The sequence below is a fragment of the Tinamus guttatus genome, unplaced genomic scaffold (assembly GCF_059628265.1).
Source record: "Tinamus guttatus ecotype Peru unplaced genomic scaffold, ASM5962826v1 Tinamus_guttatus_pri_ptg000530l, whole genome shotgun sequence".
Lineage (NCBI taxonomy): Eukaryota > Metazoa > Chordata > Aves > Tinamiformes > Tinamidae > Tinamus > Tinamus guttatus.
In genome coordinates, this window is record NW_028289064.1 from 6,147,497 (window position 1) to 6,174,672 (window position 27,176).

Genomic DNA, 27,176 nt, shown 5'->3' on the forward strand with positions numbered 1-27,176 from the left:
GATCTTAAAATCTTTTACTTCATAATACAATCAACAGCTACAGCACAAATCAGTTTTTGAGCTGGCAGGTAGAGAGCACGTCCAGGGGCAGCGCCACGGGCCGCAGTGTTGGGTGAAGCTGTTCTGCAAAGCGCAGACTGCAGAGCCCAGGACCACGAAGCCACTCTCAGGCCCAGCCGCCCCGACAAGCTGGTCACACCACAGCCCGCAGGGATGTCACCATCGCCTCACAACTGCACACACACAAGTGGAGTTAAAGCTATTAATGTCTTCTGTGTCTGTTTCTAAGGAATCTATCATTTCCCCCACTTTTTTTTTTTATTAAAAAAAAAAAAAAACTATAGCTCTCTCCTAAACCAAATGAAATGTATCTTCTGTACTAAGCGTTTCTTGGTTTGAATGCTAGTCTCTTATTAAGGCCATTCAAGGATGTAATTTAAGGGTACATCTCAATCCATTTCAAATGTGAGCTGTCACCAAGAAGTGAAGTCCCACTTGACCCTTCACTTTCAACGGTACATTCCTACTAGCTCCTTTTAGTTAAATCTTGCCACATAGCAAACCAGATGAAATTGTATTCAACTGATTACTAAGCCTGGAAAAGAAACTTTACTTTCCAGTCAGATCAGCAAAGTAGTTGAGAGAACTCAAGGTAAAGTTCTATGATTACGTGATTACCACAGGAGAGGAAACAGGAGAGTTCTATGATTACAAAACCACAGGAGAGGAAACACCCAGTCATGGGGAGAGAGAAAAAAAAAAAAAAAGCCCTCACAGCTCGCACCTCTGTGGTGGTCAATAGGCTTGTGGTACATGAAATGGCACCCTCTGCAACTATCAGATCTGCTGACTGACCCCAGGAGCCAGGTATTTTCCAGTCAGAAAGGTGAAGCCATCACAGATGTACTTACAAAGCTTACTGTTGCTATTTGCCACAGGGAAGGATTAAGCACTATTTGACCATTTAGTCGACCATTTAGTCAACCATCTCTTCATTAGGACTTTTTATACACTTCTGTTTCGATCCAGGCCCTCATTTTCTGTAAAAATAATAACTTGCAGATAAGAAAGCTGCCAGTTGAGATACTGCAGCTTCTTGACCGTAGTAAATACAGTTTTAGTCTTTGCTCTATTACACGTAGTACATTGTTTGATCCAATCTTTTTTAAAGATGGATGAAGAAGAGCTCAACACTGCAGTAGTTTCTTGCCCACATTATCACTGGTGCCCAGAATGAAAGTGACAATTTCTATTTAAAAAATAATAAAGCAGATGAAATACTATTTGCCTATAAAGAAGAGACTGCATTCCACAGAATCCTACTACAGAATTCTCATCAAAAAATCATCATTTATCAACACTTTGCACCTCTCCTAAAAAAAAAAAAAAAAAGAAAAAAAAAGAAAGAAAGTAGACAAGAAAAATTCTCTCTGAAGCATCACTTGCCATCACAGCAATAGCTTGTTTTTTGGAGTAGCTAAAGATGATATCCCACTGACCCACTGATTCCACTGAGCAAGCACATAATTTTTAGCAATTATGCAATGGTGTTAAAGAGTCTCTTCCCCCTCCCCTTCCCAATCATACTATACAGCAAAGGACAAAAATGACAGAAATATCTAAACTTTCTTAAAGTTTAGATATCTAAAACTTTCTCAAAAAATGTTTTATGAGGATATATATTTACTGTTATGTATTATATTTTTAGTAGTAATTTTTTTTATTGGTTTATACTTTCTTGCCACCTTTCCTAGTGAAAAAATACACAGGTAAAATCCTAAAAATCCATACAAGAGGAGGAGAATATTTGTATATTTGTGCATTTCTTTCACAATCTCTGCACCTGCCACCATCCATGTTCTTGTCTATTAGGACTAAGAAAACAAAGCAGAATTGCACATCTGATATAGAGAACTGTAATTATTATAGTACATAATAATAATAGGAAAAGCTAGCACATGTTTATTATAGATTTAGGAGATCCCTGTGCTAACCCATGAGATGAGAAGAAAGCCTGAATGATGACATTAAAATCACTGCATTGTTGGTTGGCCTTTTCCCAAGCAGCTGCATGAAAGAAGTCTTGGTGAGAAGCTGATACAAAGAATGCTGTTACACAGCATTCCTGATCATCATCCTGGGAATCAAATTTCAAAGCAACAACTTGTGGAGGGGAAAAAAAAAAAAAAAAAAAAAAGAGCCTTTTAGACCTCCAAATAAATGTGGACAAAGATTACTGTAAGAAAACTATTTAAACGAGACACTCTAAATACTGCATATAACAGAACAGTTTGCTTAAAAAGCCGATAATACATGTTGAATATTATCAGAAGACATAAGAACTGGGATTCAAACTATAATCTGTTGAACTGACCAGTTTTACTTCCTCTCCTCACTGTGTCAAACAAACAAGGAGATTTTTCTAAACAGTTAAAGCATTAGACCCCTAAGTTAACAAAACATTGCTACACTGAAATTTACCTGCTTCAACCAAATGGCCTACAGTTCTCAACTATCTTCAAATAAATGATCATTTATTGCTCTTCTGCTTCTCTTAACAAAAAAAAAAAAAAAAAAAAAAGGCACCACATGAGTACAAAGATTGTCCTGAAGAAAAATTAGTCTTTCAGCAGTCGTCTTATACATAAGACAGCAAATCAGTAAGTAATTCACAAACATTTCTCCTCATTAAAAAAAAAAATTATAGTCAGTCATGTATTTTTATCATAGTGGAGCTCTTAAAAGAACATTAGTACAATTTAGCAAGGAATTCTGTCAATAAGTGCATTGAGGTAGCAAAGTTCCTTTTTCAACTCAATCCTACTCTCAATTATCTCAATTACACTCTCAATATCATCAAAAAAGCAATGTAATAGAACTTTAAAAAAAATGCAGCCTGCAAACAATTAACAAGTTGCAATGCTTATGATAAAAGAATCCACAAAATCCAAATATTCGGCAGACTATTTTTTGTTCACAAGACTTAATATCTATAAAACAGCAGAAGATATCAAGCAGCTGAAAAGTTGAAAAAAATATATTATTTACATATTCAAGGCTTATTCCTAAATTTTCTGACAATCACCCTGATCATCCTGCAATGTTCCACTACAAATGAATTAATTAAATATAGTTGAGTCATTCTTAATACCTCAATGCACTGACAGCTGAGCCACAGCACGGATACTAGTACCAAGAGCACTCTGCTAAGTGCAGTTGTCTTGTTTCCAACGTCTAGGGAAGCGGGACACATGGAATGGCCTGAAAAAGGCCACTGTATGGAAGAGTCTGCATAAATACGTGCCACCGGATCTGAGCTGCTCCTGCCAGGGTCAGCTCAGGTCTCCTGCAGGGGAAAGCTCTGGAGAGGCACGGGAACACACACAAAAGGACATCACCAGCTCACACACGCACAGATATATCTATTGGGACTCACCATAGGTTTTGCTTATGGCAAGAGCAGGCACCTTCTCTGCTCCAGTAAGTCAGGCATTTGTGCAGCCTCCACTGTAAACAAGGGTTACCAACAAAAAAATGCCACTCGGCACTAGGGCTTTGGAAACACTCCTTCATCCTTCCAGAATCAGACACACCGGCAACGCGGTGCAGGAACATCTGGATGAGTCTGCAGCACTGGCTAAGGATGTGTTTACATAGTGCTGTCTAGGGGTTTCTATTATCTGAGGTAACTGAACTTCCCTTGCTCCACCCCCCACAAAACAACTTAAATAGCCAAGAGTTCATAGTGGCTGTAAAAATAGCTAATGCTTCAAAAATTTGAGTTAGCCAGGTCTTCTGTTTTCAGAGCAGATATAGGAAACCACTCATGCAATTTTTAGAGCATTTTCAAACAAAAATCTTATTCAAAAAAGACAAATTTTATTCTAATTTCAGAATCTATTGCTGTTTCAAGATAAATGTATATGATGAGATTAGTGAAAATACTTGATTAAAGACAAAGTTTGTACCAAAAAAATGGTGACCCATAATTGTATTAGCAGTCTGCACTAGACAACACTAAATCACACTGTAATCATTTTACAGCCTAGACACTCCATGGCCTCAAGTGCAGTAGATTTGCATTTCTATAATTTCATATTCAGCTCTGGTAAGGATTAGGTATCATTTGGAAAAGACATAAAGAAGGTGGAAAGCAATGGTCAGACCTCTGTACAAGGGATATTCACCCAAACAGTCTGAGGCCAGCCAGGAGCCATGAAAAGAAGATGACAGAGATCTATAAAAGCAGAACATAGAACATGCAATAACTGCTTATTTCTACTTCCTAGGCAAATGCTAGATGGCATGAAATAATATGGTACAGCAATAGGCTTGAGACAAGCAGCTGTACATTTTCACCCGATGCATAGATCGGCTGTGAAGCTCCTTGCCACATGACACTATGGACACTGAAAATTCCTAATTCAATCAATTCACAGAACAAGAATCCATCACACCCTACTAATCACAAAGGTAACCACCTGCGGATCAAGAAGTCCCGAAGCATAAATGCCCACCTCTAGCTGGGAAATGAATCTGAGAAAGCCTCTAACAACGGGGATTTCCCAAGAATCCTGTTAAATACTGTTGAAGAGAGTGGCCCAAACACTTTTGGTCTCCATGATACATCTGTCCTCTTCTGTTACCACTGTCTGCTAGCACTGACAGGATCCATGTAAAATGTCTGACAGAACTGCTCCAAAAAGGAAATCTCCAGATTAACAACACAGATTTTAGAAATGCAAAACTAGTCCAAGCTCACATCCTTCTGCGAGACTTTTATTTGAAGCACACTTGGCCCAAAAGATAGAAATTCCTGTATTCAGTACCTACAAGACCCATTACAGAAGGGGAACTGTTTTCAGACTCTTCAGATTCTTAAGACTTCTCCGCTATGAAGTTTTGAGTTTTCGTGTATTCATGAGGGCTGACAGAAATGTAATCTCAATAATGACTTATAAACTCTGTTGTAATATACATGAGATAGCTGAACAAAACCTGTCCAACAACACTAGTTGACAAAAACTGATTTTCAAATCAAATACTGGAAGTATTTCCTACAGACATGATTAAAAAAAAAAAAGATATCCTATAACCAGTATAATCCTATAACTCCAATAGGAACTCACTTCTAAACTGGCACAATGCCTAAACAGTATAGCAGAAGTGGGAGCTGAGATAGCAGAGACTGCACGCAAAGACTATTTCAAATGTCTCGGACACTTGTGGTCACTGCCTTCATCTCTTAAGTGACAACTCTGGTAGCTGACCAAGTTCCAAAAGAAGTGACAGCCGAAGTCATGCAACTCCAGTGTGAAAAGTATAAAAATTGTCTTATATTTAACTTGTGTTCTATCCACAATACAATGTTTTCTATGTCTGAAATATGTCTATATTGTAACAGCCAAGGATATTGATGAAAATGTTTCATCATGAAAATACGACCTAACATCTTTGCCATTTAAATAATTTCCATTTTACATGGAAAATTACTTGTAGATATGAATTCAAATGTAACTTTGAAAAGTGAGTAACTTAAACTTTTTGCAAGAGGAATTATCACTTATATGTTCAGATCTTTGATGTACACTGTCAAAATAGACCTTCAAGATGCCATGGAGGATAAAAAAAAAGAAGAAGAAAAAAGGCATACAGAAAAACAAGCCATTCCTGACCACAACTAGGAATAAAAATAGAAACATTTCAGTTTTTCATTTATTTCTGAGTTCAGAAAACTTACTGCAGCTTTCAAAAGCGGAGACTTTCCTATAGCTCGTTTGGTAAAAAGCAAGTGTCCAGGTGGTATTTTGAAGAAATTAATTCAACCCTGCCATGTTAGCTGCCTTCGAGAGGAAGACAAGTTTCACAGTAACATCCTGGACTGGTACTAAAGATACCTCCACTAATACAGAGACAACACAGACTCAATGCAACCCCCCAGCACCCACAAATGGCTGGACACTCACAAGCACATCCGAGTTGACCCGATGCTAGAATGAGCAACGCCAGGACGTAGGCTCCACATCACAAAGTGAACCCAGGAGGGAGCACAGAGCAACCCGGGGTCAGGTGGGCTCTGTGTTCCCACAACTCAACAGCTACAGAAATAGCAAACCTAGCTGCATCAATTACATTAACACTAAGCAGATGCAAAATACAAATTTAGTTAGAGAATTATGTATGCGGAAAAAAAAGCTTCAGAATACAAAGTATGCAGACTGTGTAAACAAAATCTCAAGTGCTGATCATCCTTCCTCTGCTCACAGAAGTGTCTCACTGTCAAAAACACTAGGCTAGTTAAGATAGATGAGGAACTAGAATTTAGAGGTTTTTAATAAGGATAGAACAAGGTTTTGCAAAAGTAATTGAAAAGTTAATTTTATATGAGCCGGCTATTAGTAAAAATATAACCAAGACAGACTATTCAGCAGACTTCTGTAGCAGTTCTACTCAGCAGGAGCAGAACTGATGATATCCTGAATGATGCAATTAGAAAGATGCAAGGCACAGTAAATCACTACTCCAACTTCTTTAACTTCTTTGTTGCAGAACCTATTAGTAAGCCATGCATGAAAGAGCTATCCTTTTAAAATGTACTGCTGCATTCAGTTGGCACTACAGACTTAAAAATCCACTCTCCGTCATGCATAAGAATGAATGATGCACTTCCAACAGCTTTCTATAAATGTGCAAACTCCATCTGAATACATATACATATTATCCTTTATCTCTGTCAAACCTTAATATTAGAATCTTGTACTAAAAAGCAGTTTCTCCTTTACTGTTATCTAAAAATAAAGCCAAAAGTAATGATTTATTTTCTCAAACTAAATGCAACCTAAACTGGAGAAGTAAAGCCTATTGGGAAATATTTACCTCTTTCCAAGCCATCTAGCTTGATAAACTAGCTGCTCTTCCTGGTTTATGGTTAGGATTCCTATGTATTCTTTTCACAGTCTTATTCTCCTCATATAAGATAAGAGAGTTTACAAAAAATAAGAATAAAACTTACCCCCATTATCTGTTCTCTTTAAAGCACCATCCTTATGAGGGCATAATTCACATCTCTAGGAAAAAAAAGCAAAAATAAAATAAAAAAATGGAATGATCATAGGAGCATTGCAAAAGAAACCACACAAATTAAAGATATCTGTAGTTAGGGGAAGAAAAAAAAGGGGAGATTGGGAGAAGAGAGAGAGACAAATCATTCTCTAAAAGTTAATAGGTACATTTTCCCTTAACCTTTACTTGACTATTAACGTTATCATTAGATCATCAGAAACAAAGCTTTTTCATTCAGATATTTACACTGTTCTTTAAGTTCCCTGCAATTCTACCTCCAAGTTTTTATTGGGGGATTTCCCACCCTAGAATCCCAGAGACAAGCCTTCAGAAACTGCAGCACAGGACAGGCTTACTCGGTGGTAAGAAACTTAGGCATAATCCAAGAATTCCCTCCCTTATTTCTTTCTCCTGGAATCTCAGAGCTCACCAGGACGGTCAATCACAAAGATGCACCATAGATATAACTTGTACAGGCGCACGTATCTTAGCTGGCTTTACAAAGTCACGGCCAACTCATTTATTCTACAAAGCTGAAAACAATCTTGGTTTCCGTTTAGGAAAACGTGGTCAAAAGCTGACCCATCCTTGAAATTCCCGTACACTGGCCGCCTTGAAACTTGCAGTTTTACAGCATATTGTTATAACATCTGCCAGGACCGCACCAGGATATCATTTTTGTTATAGCTGACACTAATCTAGAACCAGATAAACTTCATATTAAGGACAATACCAAATCACTGAACAGACGACAGAAATGGAACAGGTTAGACAATTATTTCACTTTCACTGCTCCAAACGATATGCAAGGAAACAGCACGACAGGAGAGTCTATACTGAGACATTGGATTATTGCAACCTTTATATATTCCCAAGTCGGAGACAATTGAAAGCACATCAATCTAACAAACTTCTAAAAAATGGAGAAAAATCGTATCATCAGATGCAAACTTAATATAATATCCTTCAAATGGAAAGGGACACCTGGCATAACCACAGATCTTCCCTGGCTTCCCTGCATAGCCCTGTTTTTCGTATCAGCTAACTGCCAAGTCAGCAGATAAAGGAGACTACGATACTGCAAGTGCCTCAGAAATAGATTGCCCAAATTTATTTAAGGAATAAAGCATTTGATTCCTGAAATTCATATAGCTGAAGTTCATCTTGAGGGCCACCTGTTCCTATTCACCTAAAAGACTGGTCTAGCAGCAAGAATTTCACAAAACAGTACAAGACATTCTTTTTTAATTATTTTAGCTCAGTAGATTGATATAAACAGCTGCACACAGGGCGCATCTTTAGGAATGTTGCAGTTTTTGTTCTTTGCTTCATTTTCCTCCCCTCACATTCACCTGTTAAAGTTATCAGAAATTTATTAAAAGGTAGTACTAAATCTATAGTGGAATTCAAAGGTTCAGGTGGCTGAAAACTTCTGAATCACTTTTTTCAGGCTGCCAGCAAACTCAGAACATGACACAAGAGGATTTCTTTGCAAATGCTGAGCTCATTTTAAACAAAATCTTACTGGGCAAAATGTTATTAAATTGTACAGGCCATACACATGCAGTAGGAGAGTATTTTAACATTTCAGCCCTCCAAACATTAGATGCTAGCTACTGTAAGACGCTTGGTATCTGCAGGTTACATTTTTATGAGTTACCCATCCAGTGAATCAGATTCTCAAAGTAAGAAGTAACACCAAGTGTGACAGTGCAGGGAAGTTTGCTGCCACACCAAAGCTTCCACCTAGGAACTTGAGCCCAGTGGGCTGAGGTGTTCACAGAATCACAGCATGGTTGAGGTTGGAATGGACCTCTAGAGATCATCTAGTCCAACCCCCTGTTCAAGCAGGGACATCTAGAGCATGTGGCACAAGGTGGCATCCAAGTGGATTTGAAAGACCTCCAAAGGAGACTCCACCACCTCTCTGGGCAGCCTGTTCCAGGGCTCTGTCACCCCCACAGTAAAGAAGTTCTTCCTTATATGGAGATGGAACTTCCTTTAATGATGTATCTCACACTGGGAGAAGGGAAGCTGTTAATCGCCTCGCCCCACCTCTCCAAGCCTGTGGAAGCATGACATACATTTGCATTAGTGGTAAAACCAGTTTAGGAGGATCTCCTCTCCTCCTTCCCGTCACCTCTCCCTTACTCATCTCCTTCCACCACTCCCTCAGCTGAGGCAACACTCTGTAGGGCTGGCCTCAGTGAAACCAAGGGAAATTAACTTTCTCTTTTCATTTATCACTGATCCAATTTGCAGCACACTCCCATGAACAGCTGCATCAGCAAAACTGAAGACAGGGAACCGCAGCAGGAACAGAGTAAGCATTTTGACACAGGATACTGAACAACAAGGAGCTGAACCAGTCCCTTATGCAGAAGGGTTAAAAGTGTGCTCCATCCAGCCTCTGCAGGGCAAACTTTCCACATTTTTTTTTCCAAGTCCCAAATCCCTGTGGGACTTGGGCTGATTAGGTCTCCCCTCATCCTCCCCTGCAGCTCTAGCTGCCACCATAGAAGTCAGAAAGCAGAAACGAGAAGCGGAGGCGGAAACTTTGACCCTGGAAGAGAGCTGGAGCACAGGGAGCGGTGCCGGAAGCCTCTCCCAGGCAGGGAGCAGCCTGCAGAGCTCGGCTGTCAGGGAGCTGTGGCCAGGACAGGGAGGAGATACTTGGACACTGAGGATGCAGAGCACTTTCTGGGCTGTGACTTCTGGCTACGATCTACACTGAAGCAGCGCCAGAGTAACTCACGCAGCACAGAGAAGGCCACACACCAGCCACACAGTGAGCACTTCCCCTCTTCCTGCAGGTTGTAACACGAGCTGTTACCAACCTACACTCTCTCCAACCCTGTTACCCATTTCTCGCCCAGGCCAACTCACACCTCACAGTAAAACTATTTTACTGTTCTCTTTCTCCAATGAATTTGACAAAAATTCACAAAGCAATTGTTTTCATAGTGTGCCTCATCTCTGCTTATATAAGAATAGCAAGTAAAATAGTAAATAGTAAACCATTATATTTTAACTTATTAGCACTTCTAAAATCTTACAGCAATCACTTTAAAGAAAATGATACTTTGACCCAAAAATTTGCAAATTCTGAAAAAATACCTTAGTCACTTCCAAACCAGGTAGACTATGTAGGTACAAAAGATTCTGCAGGAGAAATGAAATAAAGTAATTGTGTGCAAATAAAGTAATACGTATACATCCCAGAAGCCCAGTCACCTATCATTTCTCATTTGTCTGTCTGAACCGTGTCACCTTTTTCCAGTTGAGTTATGGGAGGCTCTTGATGCGTCTAAACAACCAGACCAATAAACAATAACAGACCAATCTCCACTAAACCCCTCTTTGCATACGACCTGTGCAGAGGAAAAAAACCTGGATCTCAGGGCACTGCATAGGTGCTGAGATGATGCCTCATATATGGGCACACAGACTATGTATGGGCTCTTTTCTCCAGCTGTGCGTCGTCAAGTCTTAGTCCTGATATAGGCAGTGCCAGTTGAATCAGATTTAAAGAAGATGAAGGAAAAAGACACCAGCGCCGGCTGAAAGAAGACCGAAGTTGCAGCCAGTGACAGCTGTTCCCTCCTTTCCTATCCTTACAACAAGTAACATGGGACATCTTATTTTTACAACTCCTTGATTGAACAGATTGAGTTCATGGATCTGGCTTCTGTCCAAGCAGAATTCAGATGAACTCTCAGCAAGAATTGCTTGGGACTATGAGATCTCCTGGAGAGGAGAAGAGAGAAACCAACCTCACAGATCTGCAGTTGGAACAGTGTGATAGTGTGATTGTCACAATGCACCTCAGAGCAACAAAAGTAGCAAGTTACTTAGGAGAAAAAAGACTGACCCAGTAACCTTAGCAGACAGATGAATTGAGACTGCCTGGGTCTGAAGAAAAAAAACACGGACTCCTGAGGGGTCTTTGGCAGTTGATCCAACTTTAAAAAGCCAGACAGCAGAGGCCTACAGCGGTCAAAAGTATGGGAGGCCCCAGAAGAAGGGGAAAGAAACAAATTCTTTCCTCATTATCAAAAAAGTGGAAATAAGGAAGAAGAAATAAAGAACAGTAAAATAAGAATGGAGATTTTCACTGGAGATAATAAGCGCAAAGAGTTCCCAGAGGGGAAGAGTAAAATAGGAAAACTAAATAAAGAGCTTTTAAAAATATATATGTGTATATATATGTATCTAACATTGCATTTCAGTCCAATTTGGCTCTACTGTATCACAGCCCAGAGCTTCCTCTCCCTATTTCAGATAAATATTCCTCTCCATTTCAGCCACAAGCTACAACTACCCCAAGCAGCACTATATAATATTTTGTATAATATTTTGCTAACGGTACAGATGCCTGATCAAAACAGTCAGACCTAGCGGACTCCTTGCGGGAGTCTGACAAATCTTAGGATTGGAGCTTTTTCGGTTATTCCAACTCCGGCATTTTTTTCAAGCAGGAAAAAGAGGAAAAGCAAAGATTCAAAAGTCTCTGTCTTGGTCTTTCACTTTCTCTGATTACATCAGTTTAAGAGAAAGACTCAAAGACATATGTAGATAGGGAAGATAGAGAGAATAGAAAGGCTATCCAAGTAGGAAAGAAGAAAAAAAACTGAAAAACAGGAACATAGCCTTGCTCTTCCTGCAGGGTTCTGTAAATCTGGAGTAAGTTTCATAGAACATGATCTGTCTCACTCTGCAGACAACCATTACACATCATACCTTGTTTTAAGAAAAGCAGGGTCACAGGAATACTTATGCACAGATTCTTCCTAAATTCTGCCAGGCCAGCAGAGCTATGCACTCAAAGACTGGTTTTCAACTAAGTAAAGTCTTGCTATCAACCCCCCAGCACTGCAATGAACCAATGTGTCGCTAATTAACCTAAATAATACAAAAAGATCTACAACAGATTAGATAGATGACAATTCCTAAATGTTAGCTGAGAAATTAGGCTGCAGTTCCATCTGACTTTAATTCAGGTTCACCTTAAGCTACACACTACTGCCAAAAGAGCATCACTTGCTATCCCCTGCTGTGTACTTTCTGCTGCCTCCCTCGCTGTGACAAGAGCATTCACTTGACCAGATGGAAATCCTGCTCAGTGAGGTAAAAACAAAATACATCCCCCTCCCCTCTTCCTTTTTCACACTTCAGTTTTCAGCCAGGTAACTTCTTTAAGCCATCACTGCACCGAGCCACAGGAGCACTCTCTAACTGCCAGGCACATAGATAAGGGACTGCACAAGGGCACAACCACCCTGGTTAGGAAGTGCCATCATTTATGCTGGCTACAGGTGACTGGCATTCCAGTTGGGAGAATCTTTTTAAGGATTCTAAAATTCTGAAGGAGTTTTTTTCTGAAAGGAAGAAAAAATAATAAAAATCACACCGAAACTGAATTATTTGTATATTATTTCTATATAATTGACATATTTTTTAGACTCAGTCCTAGCCCCATTTTTTTCATGTTTGCCTGACATTCATGCATTTCAAGTATTTGAAGAGGCATAAGCCACATATGCAAACAGTTTAGTTTACAAGCTTACTTTCTATCTCAAACTGTACAGTATTCAGCATGACAGCTATTCTTCCAGAATAGCTCTCATCCAAAGGACATTTTGATTACAGAACTACTGTTTCATATTGTTTGACAAAGGCAAACAAAGCCAGGTTTAACTAAAAGGAAACCATTTTAAAGACTGAAATATAAGATTCAAATTTATAAATAAAATATCTTATGTTATACAGCGCTGAAGAGCAAGACATACAAAATCAATAATACAGTTCTTGCAATCTGACACTCATTCAATCCTTTCCTCAATGGAAATTACAACTTAACATTAAAAAAATAATAATAACCTGCTATTCATATTAATTACTAGTCAAACAGTAAAGAGTTTAAATTTATTTTTGTTATTTTAGTTTATGGGGTTTTTTTTATGCAGGGAAGAGAGGAAAAAAAAACCACACACCTCACACCATCAAACACTCATGACTCTCTTAAAACCTAAGCAAGAAGGAAAAAAAGGAGAGTGATGAACAGCTTATTTCACTGTTTACCTAGTGAACTTTCTCCTGACTGTGCCTATTCTAGAGCACATGATGCTGCTGGATTTTTCTGAACACATCAAAATGCACTAACTCAACATATTCCCAAAGCACTCGGGAGGTGCTTTGGCTCACCTTTATGGAGGTGAGCAAAGCAGCTGCTCAGAAGGTGAGTTTCTAACCTACAAGCTTGCTAACAGGCCACCCAGATGCTGTGATCAGGCTTGCTTCCTACTCACCAATAGCTGGAGTTTTTAGCACAGCTGCTTGTGCTGTATTCCCATATTCCATGCTGGAGCTTCATCTGGACAATGTGCCATCCCACACCGTCTCACCCCGAGCGTAAGAGAACATACACAGAAAAGCCCTCACCTCTGAAATGCTGAACCAGATCTACGATGATCTTCCCCAAGTTTGCACATTTTGAATATACCAAAGAGCCTTAGACACCACTACTTCTGAGAACAAAAAGTAATCTAATATGGGTTAAAATGGCTCCAAATAATAAAAACAACTAGATGGGTAGTTACTGCAGTAAGTGTATACCAACTTAATGATGGCAGGCACATGGCCACTGTTTCCAAGATGTACATATTCAAAAAGAAAAAACATATCTGGAAAATAACTAGGCACACAAAGCTGATCATAAAACATGACTGAATATTCAGTTATGCCCACCGTGCACTTAGGCAATCCTATCTACAGTTAATCAGTTTAAATTTCCTTTTTTTTTTTTTTTTTTTTTTCCTTAATCAAAACTATCTTCTAAACCTTCTTTTTTTCCTTGCTGTTTATTTTCATGTTCTACTAGTATGGAAGTAGTATCCTATCCTCTCCAAAGAGAGGAAAAAGTACTAAGCTTTGTCTTTCTCTCTCTCTCTCTTTTTAATACAACCACTCTTTCCCCTGTGTTTTGGGCAGCTTCCTTGATTTAAAATAACAAAACAAAATATAATAGGGGAGAGGCAGGAAGGGAAGGGGAGGAAATAAACACATATACATTGGAATTAAACCCTTGAGAATAAGGATATTTGTTTTTTTCCCCTAAAATAAATCTGGGGAGAAGAAAAAAAAAAGTCATTTTAGCATTCAGTTTGTGTTAGATTCCAGCAAATACTACTAAATCAATGTAAACATAGCTCCTAATAAAAGCAGATACCATATTCTGAAGACAAACAGACATACACAAACTTGCACCAACTACTTCATAACACACAGCTACGCTAGACTGACCAGAAAACCCAAATGTAATTAGTTCACCAGGGGGTATCTTACAGAAGGACACATGCCTGGGCAGTCTACAAAGAATTTGTTTTCCATGACAGGACAACAAGATTAAAAAATAATAATAATATAGACATTTGCAGAGTGGGGTGAACAAATATAGTAAAAGTTTACATCTTGGCATATATTCTATCCACAGATTGAGAATTCACAGGCAGTTACTCCAAAACCAGACCCTACAACAGGATGTGTACCAGACTGACCATGTCTACATCTGCTGACAATAACTTACCCTCACAACCAGTGACTTTTCATTTTTCCACTTATTCTTTAACTATCTTCTGTGAAGCAAAATTGATACTGCCAACATACAATGACTAACGAAAGATCATTCTTGCAGCCCTTGAAGCCTTCAGAAAGTTCAATAAAACTAACAAGCATTTCCAGATGCTGCTAAAATTACTGAATCTCTACGCCTACCAAATTCAGGCTACATATTCATATTAATTCCTTTTAACTCCAGTATTTCACTGATCTTTTCTTTGATGACTCTTCCTTAAATCAAATTAGGTACTTTCAAACCTCTCCTTCCAGTTTATGTTTGATTTTTGAAAACCCTGCCTTAGGACACTTGTTGCAGTCAGAACTTTGCTTTTCATTTGCTCAGTATCACAAACAGGATAAACACTATACCATCTTTTCCAAAAGCTGCCATGGAAATTCTAATGCCATGGATTGCTGTCTATGCAACTCACACATTTTCATAGGAATTAGCTCCTCAACTATAGCCATGCAGCAGAGTATCTTCTCACTGGTCTCAACCCTCAGTACCTGAGAATTAAAAAGCTTATTTTAAGTCCATCTTCTGCTTTTTTGATACAAAAAGCTCTATAAATAAAAACCTGCAAGTACAAGTATTTGAAGCAATGAAGTCAACAAGTAGCCAGGTAACTACACAGTATTTTTTCAAATAAACAGCTGAAAAGAAGCAAACTAGAACTACTGATGGCCCAGTGTTTCTAACCTGTGATTCACAATAGACTCTCTCTAAGCCACTCTAGCATCTCTAAGCCACAGTAAAGAAACTCCAGGAAGCATGAGGGTTTCTGCCACGGCAAGGACAGCATTCGAGAATCCCCAACTGGCTGACACCACTAATAGAGCAAACGAACGCGTTCTGTCACTCTTTCTAAGTGCTATGTTCTGCAACTTGACAACTTAAGAAATTAAGCCATCTCCATCTTCAAATAATCATTTCTTGATGCTGACAAATTTGCCAAATCTCTGCCCCATCTCTATTCAGTCATCTGTCTCAGGAGAAGTGGAGAAGTTTTTTTTAAAAACAGACACTTGACAGGTAGAAGAAAAACAGCCTGACTTCCTGAACCATTTTGGGTTTTATACTTAGATAAATTAGAGAGACTCAATCTAGTTCTCTTTATCAAGAAAACGAATAAAAATATATGCAGATTCACTTAGTTCTGTCAAAAACATCTACGGATAATAAATTTATAGAACATGACAAGAAGATTAGAGGCACTCAACATGCAAATCAGCATTCTTTTTCTTCCAAGACCATCCAGTCAGCATGTACTACATGCTACTACAGGTGACATTTAGTCATTCTTTTACTCCATGCACATAAGGCAGCTAGAAGAGAGATAACAGAATGCAACTGAACATTATCATGATATACAGCTCTTGTAAAAGAGGCAATATCAAAATCTGGTTCCACCCTCAGAAGTCCAGAACCATGAATTTCCCACTGTATATATGAAACCAGCAAGTCTTGTCAGATGCTTCAGAAACCACAGACAATTGAACTTTAAGGTTCATGCATTCAACTTTTCCTTAAAGTGTCAGAAGGCTACAAAGAGCATCTGTCACATTTAGCTGGATTCCCAGCTAGCCACTCTAGCTTTTGTCAGCAGGCCAATAGCATGACACTGATCCTAGTACTTTGCAGTGATGTATTACAAACATACCCTAAAATTTTCTAGTTATAATAAAAAATGCTAGCATGAACTTTGAAGGTTCTAAGCATTTGAGGAGGTTTTTTTTGCTTATTTTAGAGGCTGATTTTGCCTGTGTTTGAACATTAAATAAATGAAACTAAAAATCTCAAAACATTTCTGTGTAAGAATTTAGCACTTTCTACAATGGAAGACATTTTGCTTTAGAATCTACTTATTTTAGTTAATAATTTTGCTACAGAATAGCATCTACCAAAAGTATCTGATAAATTGATAACTATGTTAAAAAAATGAGGTGGTACTTCAGTGATGGAATTATTTCATGCTGTTTTAAAGTCTGAATGTTCTACATATTCAGGTTTAGCATAATGTAAATATACTCTATTATGCAAATAAGGTATACATGTAGGTAAGCTGTAATTAAACAAAACTGTCTAAAGTTAAAAAAGATTTTTTTCCTGATGCAAGACAATGTTTCAAATCAATTTTTGAATTCAGCTGTGCACTGAAGAATCAAGAAACAAGCATGCATACAAGTAAAGAAGAATGAAGCACAAAAAAAAGAAAAAAAAGAGGCAAAACAGAGGCAGCACAACCAGGAACAGCAATAATACTGGCATTTTGACATGCAGAGCACACAAGACAGTGCATAAGGGTTCAGGTCACCAGTTACAATGGAGGATGTATAGAAACTATATTCTATTTTTGTAGCACATTCCATCATTTGTACCACAAATATTGATGACCAGACAAAATTCTGGTCATCTTTCAGTTTCATAGCTCAACAAAGTTAAGGGTCTGTAATCATTACTTATAAGAAATTAATTCAACGAGGGAAAAAAAAAAAAAAGACTTTCTCCTGCTCCCAGAATACGACGTAGGCAACAGTCACCCATCTATCTACTGGGCAAAAAATGCACATCACTCAACCTGTAAGGCGTTACACTCAAATCAGACATTCCACACGCTAAGCCTAAGCATCTTTAGGTATTCATTTTATTCTAGTTAACCAGATATGAAAAGATATTCGTTGCCTCCCAGTTTCACAGTCATTCACAGGATGTATTAGGCTTTGTTCTTTCACCAGAGCCAATTACTAATAAATAGTAGTTTCACATATTTATTAAAAAAAAAAAAACTTCTAGTATTTTGTATTTTACAGTCCGTTTTCTCTCTCCTATTTACAAGATTCCTGTTCTACTGCTGTGTAAAAAAAACTCAGACAAATAACATAACAAAAATAAAGTAACTTTCCTACTACTTGCTATAGCAACCTGAGATTAATTGTAGTTGCAGATTCCCATATAAATTATCCCTTTAACATAAAAAAATATATACAGAAACATATAAACACACATTCGTTTCAATGCTGCAGTAAGAATTATTTGAAGAAATACCTTCAAATAAAGATACAAATACTAATCTGAAATTATTTGTTGGCCAGTATCTCAATTTGGGGAAAGAAAACGGAAAAAAAAAAAAAAAAAAAAAAAAGCAGCAGCAGAAAGCAACAACTTGCTGTACTTTTCCTAAAATGAAGTTATAGACCACCTCTATTGTCTCTATTGAGACCATAATTATTAGCTTTCATTACAGCGCACAGATAACAGATGTAAAATCCACATCAAACACAATTCTAAACACAGGCATACAGATCCTATTCCCATATAAACAGCTTACTGAGCCAAAATTGTCAGAATTCTGATCACAAACCAATCTGCATGATACAAATCTGCATTCCTCTTTCCTCCTTCACTGCCTCTTCTGAAAGCAAAATCTACACTATATAAATGCTTTTGGCAGGAAGAGGATGGGAGGGTTAACTAAGGATACACCATACAACTCTTATAAGCAAATTTATAACAAACTTGTAGAATATATATGATGAAAGCTTGGGAAAGGAACCTTGGAGAGAAGAAGAACTACAAGCCTTGTATTACAGATTTAAAAAAGAGAAAAGGAAAAAATGAAATTAAAAAAACTCTGTTCTAAATTGTTCAGGCTGCGGATCATCTGTGCAGCAGATGTAGAAGCATCTCGGGTCTGTCAGGATTACTAGAAGGAACCATCACTGTGAGAATACCATGTGCCTGACCTGGCTTCGGAGGTAGCCAGTATAGCTGCCTCCTATAGCTTCTGAAGCCCAGGATCCTAACTCTTAGGCATCGTATGATTTAACCTGATACTGCAGTGTCTTTCTGTCCCCACCCTTAGAGACATACATGTGCAAGTGCAGTAACTCTAGACTCGGCTGAGATCCAGATGAGCACAAGCTCCAGTCCTATGTGGGTAGCTCCACAGGGTGTCACAGCCCTTCAACACATTCCCCAGGACTAAAGTGCAGGTGGTTTATTTAGGCCAGCTGCAGTGACGCACAAACACACTTACTTCAGAGCCAGCACTGCACTCAACTTTGCAAGACTTCCCACCAAAGAGAGACAACACAGACATGTCAAGTGGAGAAACCACCATCTTTACCAAGTTAGAGCATTTATTACCAGCCAAGTACAAACTGATTCTTCCAGAGCCAATGACATACTCATAACATGCATATTGCAGTGAATCCAGATTAACAGTTTATTATTTCAGTTGCAGAGCTACAAGCAGGCTGACCTCACAGTTACAAGTCGAGCTGTGCTTGAGCTAACAAAACTTTCTGGAATTCATAACATTGAAGTTCATTTCAGAAATCTGCTCTGTGGATTAATAAGGACCAGCACCCACATGTAGCTAATAAGCCAGACAACTAGCTAACTGGTTGTGCACACACTGCATGGGTCTGTACAGCCTGGTATCACACAAATTATCCTAGCTCCTCTTCATCTTCATGATAAGCACAAGGAAGAGTAGACTGCAGTAAAACGCAAAACATGGTGTCACTGTGCTCCTCGCTAAATGCTGTAATTAAATCACTATTATTACAAATCATCCAGAAAAAGGTTTGGCACATAACGGGTTGATGGTAAAAAAAAAAAAGATTTTTTTGAAAACAGTAGTGCTGCCACAACTTTGGCTCTTGGAGTACTCTTTGGACACGGTAGTTACTATCTGCACAACATACGTACACCCTCCAGCTTCCCAAGCCAGTATGGCAGCCCTTATGTACTACTCCATACATACACATTCTCACAGAATTTTCCTTACATTAACACCTATGTGCCCTGCTTATCTTTTTGAGTCGGAGATTCACAGACATCTGCACACATCAGAAAGGTTACATGCAAGGTTGTAGCAGCCGATCCTGACTACCAGCTAAGGTAAATCAGCTCATTTGGGGACAATCAAAGACCTTTCAAGCAACATTTAAAAAAAAAAAAAAAAACGCACTTGCAGAGCAATTGCAAAAAGTGCATAGTAGGATCACGTTCTTTTATTTCTTATGTACTACATATACATAATCATGAGTAAATAATTACCAGGCATCTCCACCTAGTCAAACAAATGAATCGAGTTTGCAATTCATTTGTGCTCAGTTGTTTGCACACACAGAAAAGTATCACCCACTAGAGCCAAGACAGAGCACAGCCTTTGAGACATAAAACTGTGCTCTCCAATTAGTAGCAGACCATTCAAAACCCAAAATCCTGGTCACCACTTCGCTGTCCAAAGACAAACACGAACCAGCCAAGCAGCTTCCAGGGCTGACCGAACAGCCCTGCTCTCGCAGGCACAGAAGAAGGGAGACAAAGTAGACCCCAGCGCCAACAAGGCAGAGTGTGTGGGAAGCCAACTGCTCTGGCCTGTTCTTAAATGAACTTCTTCAGTGGTCAACTACAGGAGTTACACACTCCTGAGACAGTTGATTGCTTTCAGTTGTTAAAGCATGAATAACTTAAGCATGAACAATTAACTCTAGTCTCAGAACTGGTTTATTTGCCTAGTAAGCATTAACTGCAGCTTTATGTGTACACATATATATACACACACACACATGCATACACACAGACAGTATATATATATATATATATATATATATGAAGAATGAGCATCAGCAGGGAAAAACATACTAAGTGTCAAAAACTCATATCTCTCTTTTTAGAGATAAAAATTAAGAGGCACATTAAGTATAGCACAGTTAATTTAATTCTGATTTTGTTCCTAGACAGAAACGCTATTAGAACTAAGCCTCAGTCTCCTGTAGCCATGATGAGGAAATTTACTTTAGCAATGAAATGTGATACAACTTCAGCGTGCAATAAACGTGTTACAACACGTAAACAGTTCCAGTTTTCTGTACCAAAGTCAGAGATCGAGTCTAGTTTCTGAATCTTTAGGGCTTTCCCGAGACACCCCACAGGGAGTCACCATATTTCTAACGTGTAGTTGTTAAAACTTGGGCTGTTGTCAAGCTGTTTTACCACACATGCACTTACAACAATTTCAGTGGAGAACCACTTAAAACTGTGCTATACTACAAACGGGGAAGATTCTATAACTAGATCAGTAATTATCTTGAAGTGCACCACAAACAGACTCCTTGTTAGGCAGAAATGAGAACAAAATATCCTGGACAGAAAAATTACATTTATCACTATTTCTTGCTAACAACTTCAAACAGCCAAGCAACACAGAACAATGCCAAAGCTATTCTCTTTGATAAACTCAAGAAATTATTGTGTGCAGTAAGACACTGAATACTTTAGAACGCAGTAAAGATCCCCTTAATTCCATGTGTCAATAGAAGTCAGGAATAACTGTATCCTAAATTCTGATGAGAATTCCCTACCACACTCAAAAGAGGGGAAGGGGAGGAAAAAAAAAAAAAAAAAAAAAAAAAAAACCATGCCTCTCCAACTGCCCCTCACTCTCTCTCGCTTTCCTATTTTAGAGATCATTCATATTTTTATATAAAAACTTTGGTATCATTAACAAAAAATAAAAGGTTACTCTTAAAGCTTCCCAAGAAAGCTGACGCTTTTCTCAAGAAAAGGTCACAACTAATAAAAAAGAAACAACCCTCTTTTCCAACAGTAGTATTTTTGTATTTCTCTTGACAAATGTTTGGAGAGTACGTTTTTAATTTTTTCTTGCTCACACCAACAGAACTCCTTTGGAAAGACTATGAAAGACTAAGTCACTAGGGCATTACAAAAATATAAATGGCAATGCCAAAAATGGTAGAGGAATTAAATTCTTCAGTTGTGTGTCAAAAATTCATAGCCCAGGTCATACTCTAGTATAAAAATCCTGCCATTTTTACAGTACTTTACATTAAAGGAGGAAAAACAGCTCGTGTAACACTCCGCCTGTCACTGACAGCAACTGAAGATTTGCTAAAAGGCTCTTTATTTGTTTTTAGTTAGAAGTAGTTTACATTACCACAAAATACTGTACAACCTTCTCTCTTAATACAATAAAATCATTTTCAGAGGTAAATGAACAAGTAGTCTTAAATATCCACCATTATCTTTTGCTGAAGAACCAATAAAAAATGCCCACTAAGGATAAGTGGCATTCTCATTTTTTACTGAAAGTGACTGCTATTATGTAGCTTGATCTAATAGACAAACCTGACAAGAAAGAACAGTCAAGATGCATGTAACAGAGAGAGAAAAAAGGGGGGTTGTTCAGAAGGATTATCTGAATCCCCAATATCTTATCAAAAAAATAAATGTTTAAAATGCAGAGAAAAAAAAAAGAAGTTCTTTGAATAGAAATATCATATGACAAGTCAATTCTAAGTATTAAATCCCAAAGTTAAAAAGAATAGTGACAATTAAGTGTTACTAAACAGAAGCTTTCAATTTGGACTCTAAAGCTGCTGTAAAAGAAAACTGAAGATATATTAAATTTCCTTCCTATGTTCATCTATGAAACAGACAATATTTCACACAGCCCACACCACAGATAAGAAAATACTCTTTGAAAATATGGTGTAATAAATATCAGAAATTATCAGAATACTTAAGAGACAGTAGAGGTATTTCAACTTAAAAATAAAAAACATCTCTTTGAATAGCGCTTAGATGGAATAATGACAGAAAGCTAAGCTATTTTCTACAATTACTGAGATATGTGAGTAAATATTATCCACACAAGCATCACAACTTGCATCACTTAATAAACAAAGCACATACCACTCTGGCTGCTCTTTCCTGAGATTCACACTTCCTGCAAAACCAAGGTCCAGTGGGTACTTGAACAATTCCATAGCAAGCTGTTTTGAACAAGATAAAATATTTCAGCAAATGTAAGCAACACTACAGGATAACTAATACTAAGCTCTTTTATAACATTCATATTGTAGATCTCAAACCATTTTATCAAGTTAAGCTGACATCTATACATTGTAAATGAAATTCTATCAAAATGCCACCAGAAATAAAGTAGAACACACTTCCATTTAAAAACATTTTTTTCCATTATGATTAAATTAAAAAAATACTGATTACCTTGAAAAGTAATACAATCATTCAAAAGCAGCAGATGTTTTATATACTGCTTTGCTATTTATTTACTGCAAAATGGGTAAAACAGCTTTACAATAACAAACAGCTGTCATTTTGCTTAAAAGCACTTTACAACAAAACTAGGAAGAACTAACAAATCTCAGCTTGTCGTAAAACATTCATAAACTTAGTTTCAATCAAGTTTTCTTACTCTTTTTGAGTAAGATCACTGATCCTAAATAGGGAATAATAAACAGAACAAAGTTTAGTGTTTTTTCTCCTGAAAGTTCACATGGCACTACAAATGCAACCTAAACTGAGCACCACTGCTTGGGCCATGTGTAACTATATTGAGCCTGGAAAACACATCCTTACAAAACAGATTTTGAGATATGCAAATTTCTCTTGCAAGACTGTCATTTATGTTTCTATGGAATATAACAACTCAGAACTTTGAAAGGAAATTCCACTCAAAAAAAAATATAGTTCATGTTGAAATGCACAGCTCAGAAAACTAAGAACTGTTGATGTAATGAAGCTTTAAGAACACAAGTACTATGAGTATATTAAAATATCTGTATAGCTTCATGATTAATACCTACAATGAAGATGAAAAAATCCCTCAAAAATATACCTGACATTGTATTTTTAAACTTAATTACCAATTACTACCTTTTTTTAAATAGAACGTATGGTTTAACTGTGTGATTAACTTAAAAACAGGTAAGAGATCCGATAAATTAACAGATAAGAGGAAAAGCAAAGTTAGAATCAATATCCACTAGTACCTGGTTTATGTTAGCCTGAAGGTGGGAAGGGGAGGGCGGAGATGGTAAAGGGAAGAACACTGCAGGAATAGAATTGTAGCTTCTAGAACATCTCGCTAATACACCTTTCCTTCTACAAAGGAAACTCAACTAAATTTTTTTCTCTTATAGGCATACATATAGTCATTCTAAGATCAGTTGTCAGACTTCAAATATACTACCCAAGTTCTGACGGACCAAACTTTCTTGATAACTCTTTTTTACTGTAAAGTTCTTTTAGTATTACAAAAAACATCTTGTTTTAGTTGCATTTATATTAAGCACAGATGGGGGGGGTGTCTTTGAATTCCTTTTTAGAGATTAAATGGGGACTCTGAATATACAATTGCACATTTAAATTAGCAAGAGACAGTGTAGAGTAAGAAACTAATTATAGAATGCAACTCAAGAGACAGAGCTTGCAATTAGATCCAAAAGCAACAGAAGTTGGGCAAAAACCAAAGCTGAAGGGAAGCTTTTATATCTGCAAACCTAACAGAGTACATCTGTAGGGAAGAAAAAAAAAAAAAAAAAGCCACCACTACAGGTTTGCACTCTGCTGTGCTGCAATATTCTCTACAGAGTTCCATGACTTTCTTAGGCTTACACTTTCACTGTTATTTGAAGCTTCTCTAAACACATTAGAAGATTTTGTCCCATGCAACTTGCCAATGACTCAATGCTGGAAGAAAAGATTCTTTTGAACCAATTAAAACTATAATGCTGTTGAGAAAGTCTTGTGGGCTGCACTCATGTCCGTATTTCAAATGAAAACTAACAGTTTTGATCATGAGGAATATCCACTTTCATCAGACTATGGAAAGAAAATTTAAAATGGGCATGTTTCCTCTACCACATCCATGGGACATATCAGATTCAACGTGCAGATCATTAATGATGCAGTAAATCAGGACACACTTCTTCCTTTCTCAAGTCCTCTACCATAGCACCTGGTTTCAAAAAAAAAAAAAAAAAAAAAAAAGCAGCATTTTGCACATTTACTTCCCTAGTACCCAATTTACCAAAGTTTCTCCCTACAGTAGAAGCACTTCCTAAAACAGAGTTCTGCTTTTACCACTGTTTCTGCTCCATAGATACTGAGGTGTCAGAACACCGAATTCTCTCACAGATACTATCAATGAGGTTCCAGACACAAACAAAGATGCCCAAGATAATACTAGAATAATACTAGTTTAGGCATGACTTCTGAAAGTACTCATGGGGGGTGGAGAGAGCAATATTCCAAGATTCCACAAAAGCAAAGAATTAGCTTAGTGGTTATCATTGCTTGGCTCTTAAGAAAACATAATACTGGATAGATCCTGTTCAGCTCCTATCTGCCTTGAATCTGACAATAGGAATATTTGATTTTTTTTTGCAATCTCCTTAAATTGTGACTAACTCTTCATTATATACCTCCTATAATGACTGTTACACTGTGTTATCCACAACACCATCCATATATTATAAAACTGAGCATGAGAGATGTCAGCAGTATTTTCACATGTGCTAGCTATTCAGGCAAACTAACTGGATTTTATATTTGTCTCTCCTCCAATTTGTTCACTGAATTCTTCCAATTGTTTGGGAGTTGATACAGAAAAACTACCACATTATTACTTATTTCTGCTCCCCATTTAAAGCAAAAGCCATCATAACTTCCCTTCTTACAATGTAAACAGCAGAATCCTCCCTCTCTCTCTGCTCTCAAGAGAAGGGTCAACCCACTGACAGAAACAAAACAATCACACACACACACAGAACATGCCAGCTCCTGAGCCGAGCTGGAAACCAACCAACCAACCTCCACTAATCCAAACAAATCCAGCATCAGCCATTAGGGCGAGCACCCTCCCCCTGCAGAACCACAACAGGAAGTCTCTTCATCTAACAGGCAACAGCAGCCAAATGACATGCAAGGGAAGGCAGGCAGGGGAAGAAATCACATGACAGCTAAGTCTTTCTTACATGCTGCTGTTCCCCACTCCAAAGTTCTGCCTGCCCCTCAAATAGTTGTTTTGAATTTGGGGAAAATAATAATATAAAAAAAAAGTGTTGGGAAAAAGCGGGGATAAAAGGTACTGAGCATAGGAGGAAGAACTGAAGCAACAATTGCCAGAATAGTAATTAGTAAGAAGTTACAGAAAGAAGGAACAGAGTTTCACGTTGGCTCTGGAGTCATACAGCTAAGCTTGCTAGCAGGATGCAAAGAAGGATCAGGAAGCACAAACATACAAAAGGAGAAAAGGAGGAAAAAAAAAAAAAAAAAAGCCAAAAGAGCAGGGCGGGGGGGTCCCCGTGTAATCGATGTGAAACGGGGAGTCTCACGCGGGGGACGTGAGCCCCGGCGGGAAGGCTGCGGGTGACAGGCCGGGCCGGGCCAGCGAGCGCGTGGCGGGCGGCAGGAAGGCAGCGGGCAGGCGGGAGCCCCGCTGGCGCCGCGGACGAGCGAAGGGAAGGGGCGAGGTGCGCGGGGAGGAGCGCGGAGGGCAGCGCGAGGCGGGCGCGCTCGCCTGCCCGCTCACCTTGATGCACTGCGACATTGCAGCCGTGCCCGTCGCAGTAGACGAGCGGGTTCTCGGCCCAGCCCCTCTCGTCGGAGCACACGCAGCAGCCGCCGATCATCTCCTTCATGCTACTGGAGAACTCGCCCTCCAGTGACACCGGCAGCAACAGCGGCTCGCTAGAGACCATCTACGGGTTAAAAACACCGGCGTCAACAACACACACGCACACGCGCGCGCTACCCGCTGCCTGCCCCCTCCCCGGCGGTGTCTCCCCTCAGTCACTCAGCCGCCGCCGCCGCCGCCACGGCGGGGATTTAGGGCCCATGACCGCTGGCCGAGAGCCGCCTCTCGCCCCCGCCCGACCAACCGGCCAGGCTGTGTGAGTCACGCGAGCGCAGGGGCAGCCGGCGGCGGCGCTGGGGAGGACACCCCTCGGCGGGCGGGCGGGGAGCGGGCCCGGCGCGCAGGCGCACTGCGCCGCCCCGCAGGCCGGGCGCCTCGCGAGGCTTGCGAGCCGCGCGCGGAACGCGAGGCCGTTGCGCGGCGCCCTCCCCCCCCCCAGCCAACGGCCCCAACGGCCGCGCGCAGGGAGCGTGCGCGAGCGCGCGCCCGCCCGCCCCGCCTCGCCTCGCGCCGCGGGGGCGCGCGGCGGCTCCCGCGGCCACCTGAGGCGCGGCCCGCCCGCCCCGCGCACCCACCTCGCCGCGCTGCCGCTCGCCGTCCCCCGGCAGAGCCATCTCGCCGCCCGCCCGCCCTCCCTCCCTCCTTCCCTCCCACCCTCCCTCGGCGGCGCTGGGCGGCCTGTGCGCAACCGCTGCCCCCCTCTCTCCTTCGCTGGCTGCGGTGGGGGAGGCGGCAGACATGCGCCCCGCTCCCGCCCGCGCTGTCACTCTGCTCGTGCCCCCTTCAGGACGGCTGCAGCACTCGCCCCCGCGCCCGCCCTCCCGTATCCTCCCCTCCCGCCCCGCAGAAAGGGTTTTTACTGTCTTGTTTATTTTCCCCCTGATGTGACTGCGGCACTAACGCGTTCCCGCTCCCAACTTTTATTATCCTGTTTATATCCCCTCGGTGCGCCTGCAGGATGGAGCCCTCGGTGCTCTTGCACTGCTGCCCCTCACCCCTTCCCTCACGGAACTTCCACTGTTT

At 39.7% G+C, this 27,176-nt stretch overlaps 1 protein-coding gene across 2 annotated transcripts in view; it reads right to left on the reverse strand.

Annotated features, from left to right (window-relative positions):
• Positions 1 to 26,767, reverse strand: part of MLLT10 (MLLT10 histone lysine methyltransferase DOT1L cofactor) — a 116,987-nt gene extending 90,220 nt beyond the window's left edge. The window contains exons 1-4 of one of the 2 annotated variants that reach the window (XM_088533977.1): positions 26,729 to 26,767; positions 26,049 to 26,217; positions 22,406 to 22,485; positions 7,013 to 7,067 (exon numbers count right to left, since the gene is read on the reverse strand). In XM_088533977.1, the coding sequence (XP_088390103.1) occupies positions 7,013 to 7,067; positions 22,406 to 22,485; positions 26,049 to 26,217; positions 26,729 to 26,767 (343 nt within the window). Of the gene's footprint in view, positions 1 to 7,012; positions 7,068 to 22,405; positions 22,486 to 26,048; positions 26,460 to 26,728 lie in introns of those variants that run through there. The other variant, XM_088533978.1, reaches the window with a different exon arrangement.
• Positions 26,768 to 27,176: the final 409 nt, after the last annotated feature.